This window comes from Hyperolius riggenbachi, chromosome 2 (genome assembly GCF_040937935.1).
Source record: "Hyperolius riggenbachi isolate aHypRig1 chromosome 2, aHypRig1.pri, whole genome shotgun sequence".
Classification (NCBI taxonomy): Eukaryota; Metazoa; Chordata; class Amphibia; order Anura; family Hyperoliidae; genus Hyperolius; species Hyperolius riggenbachi.
In genome coordinates, this window is record NC_090647.1 from 98,100,436 (window position 1) to 98,117,999 (window position 17,564).

A 17,564-nucleotide genomic window follows, 5' to 3' on the forward strand; every position below is an offset into this window, starting at 1 on the left:
GCACAGAGCACTCGCAGGGGCGCGCGATCAAGGATGTGTGTCGCCAGGCAGCGCAGTCAGCCGCGACCAACCCGACCAGGAGGTAAGTTTGGGGGATCAATACGGGGGAGTGGTGGGCATGAGGAGAGCCCACTACACATGCCTGCGTCCCCCTTCCCCCCCCCCTTTCTTTGTATGCGCTAAAGATTTATAGGTCTTATTGCTCTTGTTTCTTTTAAAACCTAGACAGACTTCTTAAAGTGGACCTCTGCCCAACTGTTTATGGAGTGAGACTCAGACACAGGTCACAAATTGTTCTGCCACTTCCTCCCTTACTAAGCTTTTCCTGTCTGGATAATACCACAAATTGACCAATGTATTATATCTTTAAACTCCCTCCTTACTAATGGGGATGAGCTTACAAATTCAGAACACTGTTCAATGATTTGGAACAGAACCAGAAACTTTACATGTGCGACCCTTGTCGCCTCCTCCAGCCGCTGCACTCCACATCACAGCCTTTGAAGGAGGAAATATCTAGAGATGGAATGCGACGTGGAGCACAGAGGCTGTTACAAGGGTGAGATAACCCCGCCACCACGGTCCAGATATGAAAGGTTCTGGATCCGTTCCCAGACATTGGAAACAGAGTTAAGATTTTGGAAGCTCATCCCTAATGACTAAGTTCATGTGAACTGAACTTCTAGCTCAGATTTATAGTCTTGGGAAAGGTTGCTTGCAGTTATGGGCATTCCTATTTAGAGCAGGAGAGCTAAAGCAATATATGAAAGTAATATATATGAATCTATGCATCAAGTAGTCTCTCCCTTACCTTTTTTCTTCTTTTTGTTGTTGTAGGATAACAGCTGACAGGAAGTATATTGTTGTGGCCCAGCTGAACATAAGCCGACTGCTGTTCCTGTCTTTCCCATCAATAGGGCACATTGGAAAGTGCAAAGTGATCAGCAGCATCCAGATGGCTGATGGGGTCCGCCCGCACCTTGTAGATGTCAGCTCCATGACTGGCGCTGTTTATGTTGCAGAACTTGGTGCTCAGCAAGTTCAGAAATATATCTATGTTGAGACAGAGCTGGACTACAATGATTAGCTTTATTTGCTACGGAACACTTTGCTGCTGTGTGTTGAAATCCCGCAAAATGTTGAGCTAATTTATTTTTGCGCACATTCCCACTCCTGATGAGCTAAACTGCTAAACTGAGGGGGGTAAATTGAGCGCTGGGTGTGATCGTGAAATGAGACACCGCCATAGACATCAATGCACATTTGAGGCTATGGTGTGTGAAGTGCTTAAATCAGGTTTGTCAAACCAGTCCTACGAGGGCCGAGGTCCTGACACATTTTTGACACAGCTCAAATGAATTGATGGGTCTGAATCAGGAAAGGTGTGATCCATCAGGTAGAACACATTCCTTTCTTTGTCAGTCCATCCTAAACACTGGCATGGATCTGGCCCTCCAGGCCTGGAGTTCGAAACGTGGCTTAAATTGAGTGCCAAGGGTGTCGGAGTTTGGCTATCATAGTGCTGTAATACAGGAGGTGCCAGTTTGGTGGTGGGGTGTCAATCAGTGCCAGGTCAGCTGCACTGGGGGGTGAAAATTGCCGCCGAAGTTCATTTATTATATAGCCTAAGCCTGGAACAGTTTGAAACAGTTTTTCAGTGTATAGCCGACTACCGTAAAAAGGATGGTATCAGCTTTAGTGCTTAGGTAAAGTTTCAGGTGTAGGTGAGGGGGTATTAGTGTTATATGTAGGTAGTTGGGGGGGTTGCGTTTAGTGTAGGTGGGGGGGGGTTACTGTTAGGGCTAGGTGGGGGTAAGGTTAGTATTAGGCATAGGTTGTGGGGGTTAGTGTTTGAGGATAGGGCGGGGAGTGTTAGGAGTAGGTAGTGGGGAGGGCGGGGCTGTGTTAAGTGTAGGTAGGGGGTTACTGTTAGAGCTATGTGGTAGGAGCAGTTTGTGTTAGACACAGGTAGGATATTACCGTTAGGGATAGGATGGGGGGAGGTTAGTGTTAGGCATAGGTTGAGAGGTTAGGGTTTGAGGATATGGTGGGGGGTTAGTGTTAGGCGTAGGTGGGGGGGGGGTTGTGTTTGATGCAGGTAGTGTATTACTGTTAGGGATATGATGGGGAAGGTTAGTGTTAGGCATAAGTAGAGGTTAAAGTTTGAGGATAGTGTAGTGGATGAGGTTAGTGTTGCAAAGCCATGCAAATAACGGTACACCACTTACCAAAGCTAAGCTGTTCGATATTCAAATAATGTCAATACCCAGTGCCCAACTTACCTCTTATAAATAGACGCCAGCTAAACAGCCAGGACTACAAAGACAAATCTTGTTACAAGCCTGTGACTTGATGCCAGTCTGCATAGCAGCACCATGATCAGACACTTATCTTTTGTAGGCTGGACTCTGGGCACATAAAATGATTTATTGTTGCACGCATTGCCACTCCTGATGAACTGCACAGCTAAACGGCTACAACTGCAAAGAAAAATCTTTTATCAAGCCTGTGACTCCATCTGCATAGCAGCACCATGATCAGACACTTTGATGGTTGGACTTTGAAGTTACAAAGAAAGCTGTATACAAAAAGGCTACAGATTGTACTTGTATTAAAGAGAATCGTATTCAGTGGTGGACAAAGTCAACAGTGGGCCCTGTGCAGACTAAATGAAGGTGGCCCTATGTGAGTGGCCATGGCTATTACAGATCATGGTTGGATCCTAATAATATTGATAACCTTAGGGATGGTCAATTAGATGCAAATACTTTGATGCAGCATTATGCAGTTTTGTATGTTAATTTATGCAGCTTGAACATGAACCAATCAAATCTTTCTTAAGTAAAATTCAATTGGTCCATTTTCAAGCTGCATACATTTGCATAATCCTGCATCAACTCGCATCTCATTGACCATCCCTAGATAACATAAAAGTACATGAACCTAGGCCACATTCTGTGTGCACTGTATTCATATAGCACACGCTTTATACTTGTGTATGATTGTGCCATAACAATCAGGGCCAGCACTTCCATAGAGGCAAAGGGGGCAATTGCCCTATGGCCCCAGAGCCTGTGAGGGCCCCAAGGTGCCTCTCCAGCTATGGTGACCCATGAAAGTGGGGATGCTGTGTGTGCACTCCGTATAGGAAAAGGAGGAGGTGACTAATGGGAAGCCCAAAAAGGGGGTCATATGATGGACACCTAATTATATTGTGTGATGTGGAGGGATTGGATCGGGCTGGGCAGATGGTTCAGGGGCCCTAGGGGTAATTTGGTTGCAAGGGGGCATTGGGGAGGCCCCCAAGTTACTTTTGCCCCAGGGCCCCATTGCAGATAAAACAGGCCCTGATGACAATTATCACTGTTCCTCATGAGCTACAGAGAAATACATGGAGTCATGCCTAGAGGATAATCGGACCCAAACTGTGGTGCAGCTGCATGGGCCCTAGAGGACACGGGGCCCCTGTGTGGCTGCACAGTCTGCACTGGCCTGTGTCCACCTCATATTTTACAGTTGGTGATTAATGATTCGAATCCTGTGGCCTCTTTCACACTGTGTATCTGTGCATTGCATTTTAACACTACGCTCAGTCTTTCTGGTGCAGCGTGGATACCGTCCAAACTGATGATGGCGAAAGCGAGTGCGCTGTGCAGAAAAATACGTGTAGCAGTGAGTTGTGTACTGCACTGCAGCAAGTGGAAAAGGACCTGTTTAAAATCTGCAGCACGCCGTCCAGGTTTTGCACCGCAGTGCGATCTGGATGCTGAGGCATTCAAAAGATAGACAACATTTCTCCATGCCTCTCGCAGGCAGAGAAACGCTGCGAATCTGGACATAGTGGAAATGAGCCCTAAGTCAATCTTCATTCCGCTGTCAACACTTTTTTGCTTCTGTAATAAAACCTGTAATATTGATTCTAAAAATCACAAATCTTTGAAAATGCAAATATACAATTTTTATAATGGTGGAAGGGAGCTAGTAGATTGGTCATTGTTGGTCCTTATTCTATCGTACGTTACAACTTTAGCCAAAAGTGACTCTGCAGTGGATAAATGTATGAATCCACTATTCCGTCCTAAAACAGACGTGGGTAATAGAAACACTAATGCCATTTCTTACTATAAACACCTTTTCAGATATTTGAAGGCATCCTGAAGGTCACTCAAGCCTGCTATGCATTCTTAGGCCACATACACACATCAGACTATAGTCTTTGGAAAATGAAAGATCACAGACCAATCTTACCACCCTTCCTGTAGTATAAGAGCCATACTCTACACAGTCTTTTCTATGGAGCTGAACTCCACATCAGGAAAAAATCTTGGCAAGATGCTGCACACACAGATCATCATACACACATGATTTAACTGACATTCATCTGCAGATCTGAAAATCCATCCTGGTGGATCTGATCTGCAGATGAATGTCAGTTAAATCGTGTGTATGATGATCTGCAGATCTCATAGACTATCATTGCAATTTGCAGGAATGGATTTTTTGCAGGAACAGATCTTTTGCAGCTACTGATCTTTTGTGTCTGTACAGCATCTGTGTGTGCAGCATCTTGCAAAGATTTTTTCTGATTAGGAGTTCAGCTCCATAGAAAAGACTGGGAAGGTATGGCTCTCATACTACATGAAGGGTGGTAAGATTGGTCTGTGATCTTTCATCACAGACCAATCTTATGTGTGTATGTGGCCTAACATGATCATTCCAACCCCCCCTTTCTGATGACTCATGCTGTCTGCTTTTCATTTAGACAGCTTCTGTCATCAGAAGTGAGGTGTTGAGGAATGATCATGTGGGAGTCAATAGTTTAAACTGTTTCTTGACTACACATTAGTGCATATAAACTGCAGGATTTTCATATGGCTGAATAAGACAGAAAAAAAGTTCAGGTTATTAAACAGCATCTGTGCTGTTATTAACTAGTTCAGGACTATAGGCTTACACCCCCATAGTGACCAGGCTTTTTTCATCGTTAGGCGGTCCTGGGGCTACCGCCACGTTCATGCCCAGTGGCGTTACGTGGTCGTCTAAAGGTTAAACACTTTTGCTTTAGGATATAACAGTTGACTCACCTGCATGGATAACATTTTTGGCTAAAGTGATTTTAGTGACATGATGAGATAAACATAGGTACATATAGTACTGACCTAACAAAAAACGTCTGAAGTCCCCTTCTGTTTTCCAGTACAGCAAGGAAAAAAAACTAGTGTGGTTATCTATGCAAATCTTCTTGTTTGAACAGCTGGTCGAATTCAGTCTTTCTTGAAAAAGTAAACAGAAGCCAAAATAGTACTGAATGAGAAAATGAATGTGATACAGTTTTAGTGCTGGAAACCTCAAAGGGTTATTACTTTTTGTCTTTCATCTTAGCATGGCAGATTTGTCTCACGGCAGCTCAATAAAGTCTTAAAATGAAGTTCTTAAACCAGGGGAATCAGACTGAAATACGAAGTGAGTGGACATTGAACACTGGGACCGAGTTGTGGGCCAATCTCAATGTCTAGTGGCCACCTCCCTCTCTTATATACAGTAGTTCCTTAATGCCATCCTTGGTAGAGATGTGGCGAACGGTTCCCGAACCGTTCGCCGGCGAACATCTCTAAATCCATGGGCCTCTTACTACTTCCGGGTCGCAATGACCCGGAGTAGTACGCCTGCGCTGCCCGGCGGAGCGCGTCCTAGATCGCTCTCCCGTTGCCGGGCACTCTGCGCATGTGCGTGACGTCATGAACGACGTCACGCACATGCGCAGAGAGTGCCCGGCAACAGGAGCGCGATCTAGGACACGCTCCGCCGGGCAGCGCAGGCGTACTACTCCGGGTCATTGCGACCCGGAAGTAGTAAGAGGCCCAGAGAGGTTCGCCAGGCGAACTGTTCGGCCCAACACTAATCCTTGGTGGTCTAGAGTGGGCCAAACAGCAAAGTGGGGAAACCACTTGGGGGCCAAATTTGTTGGCTTTGTGGTCCAGATTTCGCCCGGGGGACGGAGTTCGACTGGTTTGCCTGAAACTGAACACAAAAAATGAGACTCCGCTCTGTTATTTTTACTTTTGGTAAAACACAAACAATAATCTTATATATTTACTTTTACTTCAGGTTTGCTTTAAGGTAAAATAGGGCCCAGCTTGAGGAAAGTGAAAATTGATTGTACATTACATATTGCTGTCTTTGTCCTTGTTGGTGCACATTTTACACAACCTCTGTCTGAACCAAAAATTGAATAAATCACCTTCACACGAAAAGGGAGCAAAGTCTTTTTTTTTCTTTTTTGAGTGAAGTGGGGAAGAGGTTAAAACTGTATAAAGTGTTCACTTCTGGAACTTTTTTCATTTTCATGCAAGAGCTCTTGGTCACTAGGATAGGAGATGAGGGGAATCACTGGTGTTGATGTAGACAGCAGCAACAACTAGGTAGGGTTGGCACAGATCAGCAGCAGACCGTTCTGTTAATGAGGAGTTGCTGGTAGGGTGTAAATACTAGAAGACTAAAGCCTGCTACAAAGCTTCAATTAAAACTGGCCAAACACAATTGTGTACCAGGCTTTTCAAAATCTCCGTTTGTATTCCAGGCTAAAGCTGAGTACACACGTACGATAACGATCGTTCGAAAACGAATGATAACGACAATCGGAGCGATAATCGTGCGCTCCAAATTTTCCAACGATCGTTTTTTTGGACGATAACGACCATTATCGTTCAATCCGACCGATCCAACCCGGCGGATTTTTTCGAAAGATAATCGTTCAATCGTTGCAGTGTGTACAAAGATCGTCCGATAACGCATGTTCTTATTGCCTGTCATAACGTCACTTCCGTTTGCGCACGCATTTTTTAATCGTTCGTCGTTCAGTACTTTATACTTCTATCGTTCACGTGTGTACACAATCGTTCATTACGAACGATCTTTTCGGTCTAATTTGAATATCGTGTAAACGTCACGAATCGTTCGTAACGAACGATCTTTATCGGACGTGTATACGAACCTTAAGTATGCTCACTTGGGCTGATTTAACAAGACCTAAACAAAGTAGGTTGGGGCAAGCTTCATGCACTTGCTCAGGTCACCTGATCAGGGTTCCGCTGTTAAAGGCTACTCATATGGGTAATTACATGATATCCTACCTAATAATATACAAGTGACCCTGTGTCAGTGCTTTTGCACTACTGCGCATGTCCTGCACTGACAGGCATTGGGACAGGACGCAGGACAGACAGCTTGGCGGGCGCGTGTGTGTGCGCACACGTGGCAGGCGGGTGCGTGCACAGCGGTCGGGTGCCAGACCTAGAGCCCGTTTTTAAACTGGCTTAGGTCACTAGTCCTGATATATCTTTGCACTGGTTATTTTTCTAATGATTGGGAGTAACAGAATTGCCTGTACACCGACTGCTACAATTTAGAACATTCACTATAATAGGGATAGAGAAGACAAGTACCATAACTGGGACTGGGAACCATAAGAGCCTTAAGGTGGGTACACACATCAGATAAAAGTCTTTGGAAAATGAAAGATCACAGACCAATGTTACCCTCTTCCATGTAGTATGAGACTAGCCATACCTACACAGTCTATTCTATTGAGCTGAACTCCCCATCAGATAAAAATCTTTGCAAGATGCTGTACACATGCAAACAGATCAGTATCTGCAAAAGATCAGCTCCTGCAAAATATCCGTTCCTACAAAATGCATTCATAGCCTATGATATCTGCAGATCTCATACACACCTGGTTTAACGGACAATCGTCTGCAGATCAGATCCACCAGGATGGATTTTCAGATCTGCAGATGAATGTCCGTTAAACAAGGTGTGTATGAGATCTGCAGATATCATAGACTTATGAATGCATTTTGCAGGAGCTGATCTTTTGCAGATACTGATCTTTTGAATGTGTACAGTATCTGTGTGTACAGTATCTTGCAAAGATTTGTATCTGATGGGGAGTTCAGCTCCATAGAATAGACTGTGTTATGAGGTATGTTCTCATACTACATGGAAGGGGGTAAAATTGGTCTTTGATCTTTCATTTTCCAAAGACTTTTTATCTGATGTGTGTACCCACTTTTAGGCCTGGGACCCACTGAAATCAGCAAACGCAAAACGCAACCGCTAGCGTTTTGTCTGAGCGGTTTGCAAGCGGATTCATGCGCGTTTTTGGTTGTGTTTTGCAACATTGTATTTTTTTGCCCAGCGGGTGCGTAGCGTTTTGCGTTTTTATCCTGATTGGTCCTGTGAATTATTTTTCATTTTGTTACAGTGTGCTGAACCGCAAAACGCTAGCAAAACCGCTCAGTTTAGGTTTTGCTGAGCGTTTCTGCTAGCGTTTCAATACTTTACATTGAAGCGCTAACGCTCCCAAAATGCTGCAGGTCCTGCGTTTGCGTTTCTGGGAAACGCAAACGCTCCTGTGGAAGTTGCCCCATCCATTAACATTAGCCCAGCGTTTTGGCAAACTGCTAGCGTATCGCAGTGCTGCCAAAACGCTGCCAAAAGCGCTCCTGTGGGTTCCAGCCCTTACTGGGAAGCTAAGTATTTTGTTTTCTCCTTTACAAGTGGTTTAGTCTTTTTGCCTGGAGATAAGTTTTGTTGTATATAGATTGTATTAATTGCTAACAAAAACATTGGATTATAAATGTCTTTTCTGTATTTTATACACACATCAGGAACAATAGAGGGCAGCAAAGATGCATCTTATCTGTACTAAACATCTGACTGTTGTCATTCACGATGTTAGTTTGATATTTACAAGAAAGCACAGAATCTCCCAGCACTTATAAATACATACTGGGGCACACTTAAAGGAACTCCAGTGAAAATAATGTAATAAAAAAAGTGCTTCATTTTTACAATAATTATGTATAAATGATTTAGGCAGTGTTTGCCCATAGTAAAATCTTTTAAATCCCTGATTTATATTCTGACATTTATTACATGGTGACATTTTTACTGTTGGCAGGTGATGTAGCTGCTGCTTGTTTTTTGGCAGTTGAAAACCGCTGTAAACAGCTATTTCCCACAATGCAGCAAGGTTCACAGACAGGAAACTGGCAAGAGTACGTACTCAGAATTTCTTTGTGGGAGGAGTTTCACCACAATATCAGCCATACAGCGCCCCCTGATGGTCTTTTTGTGAAAAGGAATAGATTTCTCATGTAAAAGGGGGTATCAGCTACTGATTGGGATAAAGTTCAATTCTTGGTCGGAGTTTCTCTTTAAAGTGAACCTGTAGCCAGATTGAGGCCTCTTGCACACTGCAAATCACAAATCCGATTTGCGATTAACGATTCCGATTTTCCCTGGATGCTATTAACACAAGAAGAATAATGCAGCATGCTGGACCGATTAGAAATCGGAATCGATTAAAAATCAGAATCGCATGTAAAATTTGGTCAAATTGGAATTGCATGTAAAATCTGGTCAAATTATATAATCCGATTTTTGATGTTGATTTTAAAAAAAAAGTACCGCATGCTGCTACGTTTTTTTAATCGGAATCAAAACTCGGATCGTATAAAAAATCAAAATCGCATGAATTGTGCAAAAGGCCTGAGGCTGATTTGACACCTGACAATTGCGTTTGCATGCAATGCTCTGTCCCCACCGCATTGCACTGCAAAAAATGTCATTAATGCAGAGTGCGTCAACAGGGTCAAATGCATAGCGCTGCCACTTGCTGCCTCTCACGTGGCGTGAGGTACTCCATGCTGGACAGGAAGTAAGTCACTGTATTTCCTTTGTTCCATGTATCCCCACCGCTGCCAACATATTTAAAATCCCTGCATCGCCCATTGACTTAAAATACTTTCACTGCCACTACGTCGCCTCGGAGGTCCAACAGTAACGCGTTGTTGATTTTGCAAGAGCTCGTTGGGTGATCGGCACTTCTGGGGCGATGCGGTAAGTGTTCTGGGCAGAGGCGGGACAGGGTCCTCCAGCACCCAAGGCTGAGACACCAAAGTGCGCCCCTCCATCCCTACCACCCCAGCCATCACACACTGATTGATATTAGACTAAGAGGCGCCACAGGGCCCACAACCTCCCCAACACGTTCATATCTAGTTATCTGGCTTGCAGTCACTGCTATGTATCCCCTTTTCTTATTTCTTTCTGTTTTAAACACAATTAGGAATGACGGCTGAATTAATTGTGCTCCCCCTCCTACACTGCGCCCTGAGGCTGGAGCCTCTCCAGCCTCTGCCTCGGCCCGGCCCTGGTTCTGGGCACCCTTGCCTTGTATTGTAGTTGCGTTAACCTTGGAATGCAACCAGTGTAATGCAATGCACCATTGCAAGGCTAGTGTAAATGTGGCCTTAAAGAAAACAAAAATGATAGTCACTTACCTTAGAAGAAGCCTCTGGATAGTCCTAAATTCCCCCATCAGCCTCAACCCCACCGATCCAGCACTGGGACCCTCTAAGCAAGCCTCGACAAGAGCATGGCTTCTGCACCCCCCACTCCCATCCATATATAAGCTCGGCTGCACTGCACCTGCATGAGCCCTGGCCGTGTCTGCACAGTAACACGGAGCTTCTTTTGCACAGCTTTTACCTCCATGCACAAGCGGCTCTGTGTGCTGCTGCCAATACTTGCGTCTGTACTGGCGTTACTGCCGACTTACAAGTCAGCGGCCACTATGCCTGCACTGCCCCGGCCGCGCGTGTCCTCACTCCCGCTCACATCGCCGGGAGCATCCTGCACAGTCGCAGTACAAGAAAACCTCGTACTGTGCCGGTCGCTCTCTTTGAAGTGAGCAAGAGTGAGGTAATGTGTGGCCTGGGCAGTGCAGGCGTAGTGGCTGTCGATTGACAACATGAAAGTGGCACGGGTACAGGATGTCTGCAGGGGGCCATTAAAAGCCCTAGGTAAGTTAAACTTTCTTTTTCTTTTTAAAAAGACCTTGCAGGTGTCCTTTAGGGCTGGAACCCACTAGATCGCTTTTTTGAGCATTTAAGGAGCGCGTTAAATCACTAGCGAGTTCCCTAAACGCTCTGCCAATGTAAATGAATTAAATTCCACAATAGCGATTGCAATTAGAAAAATCGCAATCGCAGAACATGCAGCATTTTGGGAGTGTTTGCGCTTCAATGTAAAGTATTGAAGGGCTGGCAAATGGCTCATGAATCACTACACATAGCGATTTGTGTGCCATTTTAAATTACCAATCAGAATTAAAATCGCTACACAATCGCTGGTAAAAAGCTTACACTTTTTAAAATCGTTCCCAAAAGTGCCAGAAAATGCTCATGAAATCACTTACAAAACGCTAATTAAAAACGCTAGAGATTTGTAGTGGGTTCCAGGCCTTATGCAGGAAAAATGTCCCTGTATGATAATAAGAGAGTCCAGCATCTAGAAAAATCATCTATCAAGAAAAGTGCGGAGAAACTTGGCTTAAAATAAAGCAGGAGCACAGAAGAAATAAGCGTTGTTTCAAAAACTGAATGTAACTCATTATTTGCAAGACAGGGTGAGGGTCACTTCAATTGGATGCAACAGCGGCAAAAACAAACAAACGCTATCATACAAACGCCAGCAAAGTTGTTTTCCTATAATGATCTTATACTTTAATTAGCAGACTGAGAACAAAACCTGAATTATTTCCAGCTAAGAGCATTCTGCTTTCTGTGTATACATAAGACATTTAATTCCAAGATGATGGTTTTTTTTATTTTCCAGCAGAATACAAAGTTGCTGCCAACTGCAAGCAAAGCCTAATTCTACTGAAAAAATTGCCCAGTTGGGCCAAGTCCACAGCGAGATCTGCTGCCTCAGCCCAGTTCCAGCTTAAGCCACCACATGTCTTTGCTTCCTCAAGCATATTTATGTCTGAAAAGATTATCTTCTGTGCAAGATGACAGCCTGTCTGCCCTGCTAAATCTCCAGTGGATGTGTTTAATTAGGATATAAAATAATTGATAATGTTCCATAAAAGGTAGAAAGAAAAACTCACTGTAAGATCCCACAGTAAGCAGCATAAAAGTCATACAGCTCAGAACCATAATTAGTGAAAAACAGAAATGCGTCTTCTTAAAACGATTATTCAGGTTCGGAGTGCGCATACAAGGTTTCCCACAATGCATCGCTGCTGAATATGCAAATTGTCCTTTGTTGTCCCCGAAAGCTAAACACACCTCCAGAACCGCTGGAATGCAATGATGTACCTTCACACTAATCCAACATCCATACAGACTGTTTTGGACTGGTTGGTCTGTCCTCATCAGTGCACAGCATGGATTAATATGGCTGTATGAGGTAACTGACACATCATTGCCTTCCAGCAGTTCCAGCAGTCCCTTCCAGGGACAACAAAGAAAAAATGTGCATATTCTGCAAACTTTCTTCCCCCCCCCCCCCCCCCCCAAGGAAGAGTTGGACCACTGCTTGTTTCTTTTGTCCATATCCTCCTTGGGAAGGCCCCCCCTCCCCTCTCTTTTCCCCACTATCTATCTGTTGTGGCATTCTTGAACACAGGGAGTAGGAACAGGAAGTAAAAATTTCTGCAAAGACATCCATAAAAATCTAAGGTTAGGTTCACTGTGGGAGTTGTGTGGCATTCCATGTAACAGTGGAAACGCACGTTATCCGTGCATCGCATCACATACAGTGAAGCATAGAAGCATACACACAGTCAATGAAAAGTATGTACTGTTCACACTGGTGTTTTGAGGTAAACGCCCTGCATGCAGTGCACTGGGATACCACACTCTGTCATTATTCACCACAACGCCCACAATGGGAATGTCGCATTGCTTTTGTATTGCAATGCGACGTTCTGCGCTATATGCGGCCATGAGGATGCAAGTCTCCACTGTGAGCGTGGCCTGACAGATTCTAGAAGAAAGTAGTTATATCACTGTTTTGGAGACTGACTTTCACTTCTTGTCCTTTGTAATGTCCATGACCAGGCCACCCCTCCGTGGGGTTTTCTAGGCAATTGCCCAGGGCTCCAAGCTTGTTAGGGGCTCCTAAGTCAGGAATTTTGGTGGACACACCATTTTTATCCATATTAAAATATAAAAGGGACCCTATATTTATTTTTGCCCATGCACCACCATATTAACTAAAGCCCTTCTTGCCCATGAGACTTACAAGATGTTTTTGAAATTCTACCCCGTACTGCCCTAGATTTATTTATTTTTTTGGGACTTTAAAGAGAACCCGAACCAAAGCTTGGGTCCTGAAATACATACCTTACCAAAGCAGAGGGAAGTCTGTGGATCGTCCAGAGGCTTTCCTTGCTGTCCTCTGGTCTTCCACCACTGCTCAGGACCTTACAGCTGATCGGAGTGACAGTCTTCTTCTGGCACGAGCACAGCCCCGCCTGCGCAGTAGCACAGAGCAGCTTGTGCCTCATACTGCGCTAGTGCTGCCATACTTGTGCAAGCGCAGTACCGTCACACTCGTGCTTGAAGAGAAGTGGGGCCCTGAGTGGCAATGGAGAACCTCCATGGGAAGCCTCTAGATCCAGAAGCTTTATTTTTTTTTAGGGATTTTTTGTTGTTGTGTTTTTTTGCTGATCTAGATTATCCTAGACAGCTAAACACAAGGCCAGCCTTAGGTTACACACACACACACACACACACACACACACACACACACACACACACACACACACACACACACACACTCACCACACAACACACACACACACACACCACACCACACCACACCACACACACACACCACACACACACACACACACACACACACACACACACCACACACACTCACCACACACCACACACACCACACACACTCACCACACACCACACACACACACACACTCACCACACACCACACACACACACCACACACACACACACACACCACACACACACACACACACACACACACACCACACACACACACACACACACCACACACACACACACACCACACACACTCACCACACACACACACACACACACACACACACACACACACACACACCACACACACACACACCACACACACACACACACACACACACACACACACACACACACCACACACACACACACACACACACACACCACACACACACCACACACCACACACACACACACACACCACACACCACACACACACACACACACCACACACACCACACACACTCACCACACACCACACACACACACCACACACACCACACACACTCACCACACACACACACACACACTCACCACACACACCACACACACACACACCACACACACACCACACACACACCACACACACACACACACACACACACACACACACACACCACACACACACACACACACCACACACACACACCACACACACTCACCACACACACCACACACACACAACACACACACACACACACACACACACCACACACACACACACCACACACACACACCACACACACACACCACACACACACACACACACACACACACACACACACACACACACACACACACCACACACACACACACACACACACACACACACACACCACACACACCACACACACACACACACACACACACACACACCACACACACACACACACACACACACCACACACACACCACACACACTCACCACACACCACACACCACACACACACACCACACACACCACACACACTCACCACACACCACACACACACACTCACCACACACACACACACACACACACACACACACACACACACACCACACACACACACACCACACACACACACACACACACACACACACACCACACACACACCACACACACACACACCACACACACTCACCACACACACACACACACACACACACACACCACACACACACACACACACACACCACACACACACCACACCACACACACACCACACCACACACACACACACACACACACACACACACCACACACACACACACACACACACACACACCACACACACCACACACACCACACACCACACACACACACCACACACACCACACACCACACACACACACCACACACACACACTACACACACACACCACACACACCACACACACTCACCACACACACACTCACCACACACACACACACACACACACACACACACACACACACACACACACACACACACACACACACACCACACACACACACACACACCACACACACACACACACACACTCACCACACACACACACCACACACACACACACACACACACACCACACACACACACACCACACCACACACACACACACACCACACACACACACACACACACACACACACACACACACACACACACACACACACACACACACACACACACACACACACACACCACACACACCACACACACACACCACACACCACACACACACACACACACCACACACACACACACCACACACACACCACACACACACCACACACACACACACACACACACACACACACACACACACACACACACACACACACACACACACACACCACACACACACACACACACAACCACACACACCACACACACACACACACACACTCACCACACACACACCACACACACACACACACACACACACACCTCCCAACTGTCCCTTTTTCGGAGGGACAGTCCCTTTTTGGGAGCCCTGTCCCTCTTTCCTCCTCATTTGTCCCTCTTTCAGGACTCTGTCTATCTTTCTATGTAAATACACACACTTCATCTTTTCTTCATTTCTCCATTTTTCTAAGTCATGACATATCACGCCAAATGCTCGGATTTCTGTGACACCTCACATATGGATAATCACACAATCTGGAATAATAGCAAAGCACATCAGACTGAGTATAGGTAGGTAGCCAGGTATAGGTGCCCCAAGTATAGGAAGTCAGGTGTAGGTGCTCTCAGTATAGGTAGCCAGCTATAGGTGCCCCCAGTATAGGAAGTCAGGTGTAGGTCTCCCCCCACAGGTAGCCAGGCGTCTGTGCCTCCAGTACAAGCAGCCATGTGTTGGTGCCCTCCCTCAGTACAGGTAGCCAGCTATAGGTGCTCCCAGTATTGGAAGTCAGGTGTAGGTGCTCTCAGTATAGGTAGCCAGCTATAGGTGCCCCCTTGGAAGCCCGTGCCCTGAGCGACCGCTCCAGTCGCTCAGGTCAAAGGCCGGCTATATACATGCTTGCGCGACAGACTACAGTTTCCTAAGACACCAGCTTCCCAGGTCACCAACTTCCCAGTTCCCTTTTCCAAATCTCTCAAGGGCTGGTAGAATTGCGCAGAGAGTTTGGGCGCGCAGGCATGCCCACTTGTGCACTCACACGTATAGAAGAGCGCGTACGCATGCATTGTGTCATGATACAGAACTATGCATGCTCTGCTTGCAGCCCCGACTGAATTAGTGAGTCAGAGCAGGGGCCCCACATCATCGGGAGAGTGGCTCTGAGGGGCAGGGAAAGGGGAGGAGATGGCCATACGTGACGGAGGAGAGCATTAAGAATAAGCTCTGCCTCTTCCAGAAAGTAGCATATTCGACCTAAATGGTCACATTTTTATAAAGCAGATTTTGGGTGCTGAGCTGCAGCAAATGAAATGACAAGGGGACTGCGCAATGAGCATCATAGCACAAGTAACTGTAAATGGTGCTTTATTAAAAAAAAACATTTACTTTAATGGAGGCATAAATAGAGTGTCCTTTAGGGCTCGTTCACACTAGGGGCGTTTTCGGCCTTTTTTCAAGCGCAGGCGATTTTTAAAATCGAGCACAAAACGCTTGTGCAATGAATCTCTATGAGAGAGTTCATATCAGCGCGGTTCGTGCGCTGTGCATTCAGCAAAGAGGTGCCTGGACCATTTTTTAGGCGATTTTGCCTCAATGGAAGGTATAGGAAAACGCAAACGCTCACAAAATCGCTTTGTGCAACGATTGCGACAAATACATTGTATTTATTATTTTCCGGGTCAAAGAGTTCACTTCCTCACTTGAATCAGGTGATGAATTAAAAAACCGCTCTGGAAAAAGCGATTCGAAAAATGCTTTTACCAGAAACGCAGTGCGCAGTGGAGTGCTGGGAGGGGAATAAAAAAAAAGCACACAAAAATGCAAAACGCTTGCGATTTTAGTTGTGAATGAGGCCTGTTTTGCACTTGAAGGTGTCCCTATTTTTCATCCTAAAAAGTTGGGCTTCATATTAAGGTAGGATTGTCAGCGTCTCATGTGTTTACCCGCATGTGACTTCGCATTAGAACTCAGCGCCTGAGCCAACTTGTGCGTGTCTGTGAGTTTTTCAGCAATGCATATCTGTCTATTACAACAAAGTGTTGCTGAAAAATGCATAGAAGGCTTGCAACCAATGTAATGCTGGGGATACACGGTACGTTTCTGTACCGTGTATCCACCAGCTGATAATATTCAGCTGGCCTGATCAAGCCGCGCTCGATCCCCGCCGGCGGACAATGGCAGGGAATCGAGCAGCTGATTAGGAAGTGCCGGCGGGGACGAGCGGCAATTGATCTGCGCGGACGAACGGGGATGCGGCTGGGGTCGATCCGGCGGGTAATCGGCCGCCGGATCGACCCGTGTATTCCCAGCATAAGTTGATGAG

General features: G+C 45.8%; 1 protein-coding gene across 4 annotated transcripts in view; it reads left to right on the forward strand.

The window, feature by feature from the left end:
• Nucleotides 1-17,564, forward strand: part of NHLRC3 (NHL repeat containing 3) — a 71,486-nt gene that overhangs the window by 24,438 nt on the left and 29,484 nt on the right. For 3 of the 4 annotated variants that reach the window (XR_011025692.1, XR_011025691.1, XM_068265033.1), the window contains exon 8: nucleotides 838-988. Coding sequence is in view for 2 of the 4 variants with exons in the window: in XM_068265033.1 (XP_068121134.1) it covers nucleotides 838-988 (151 nt within the window). In the remaining 2 variants the exon portion in view is untranslated. Of the gene's footprint in view, nucleotides 1-837; nucleotides 1,757-17,564 lie in introns of those variants that run through there. The other variant, XM_068265034.1, reaches the window with a different exon arrangement.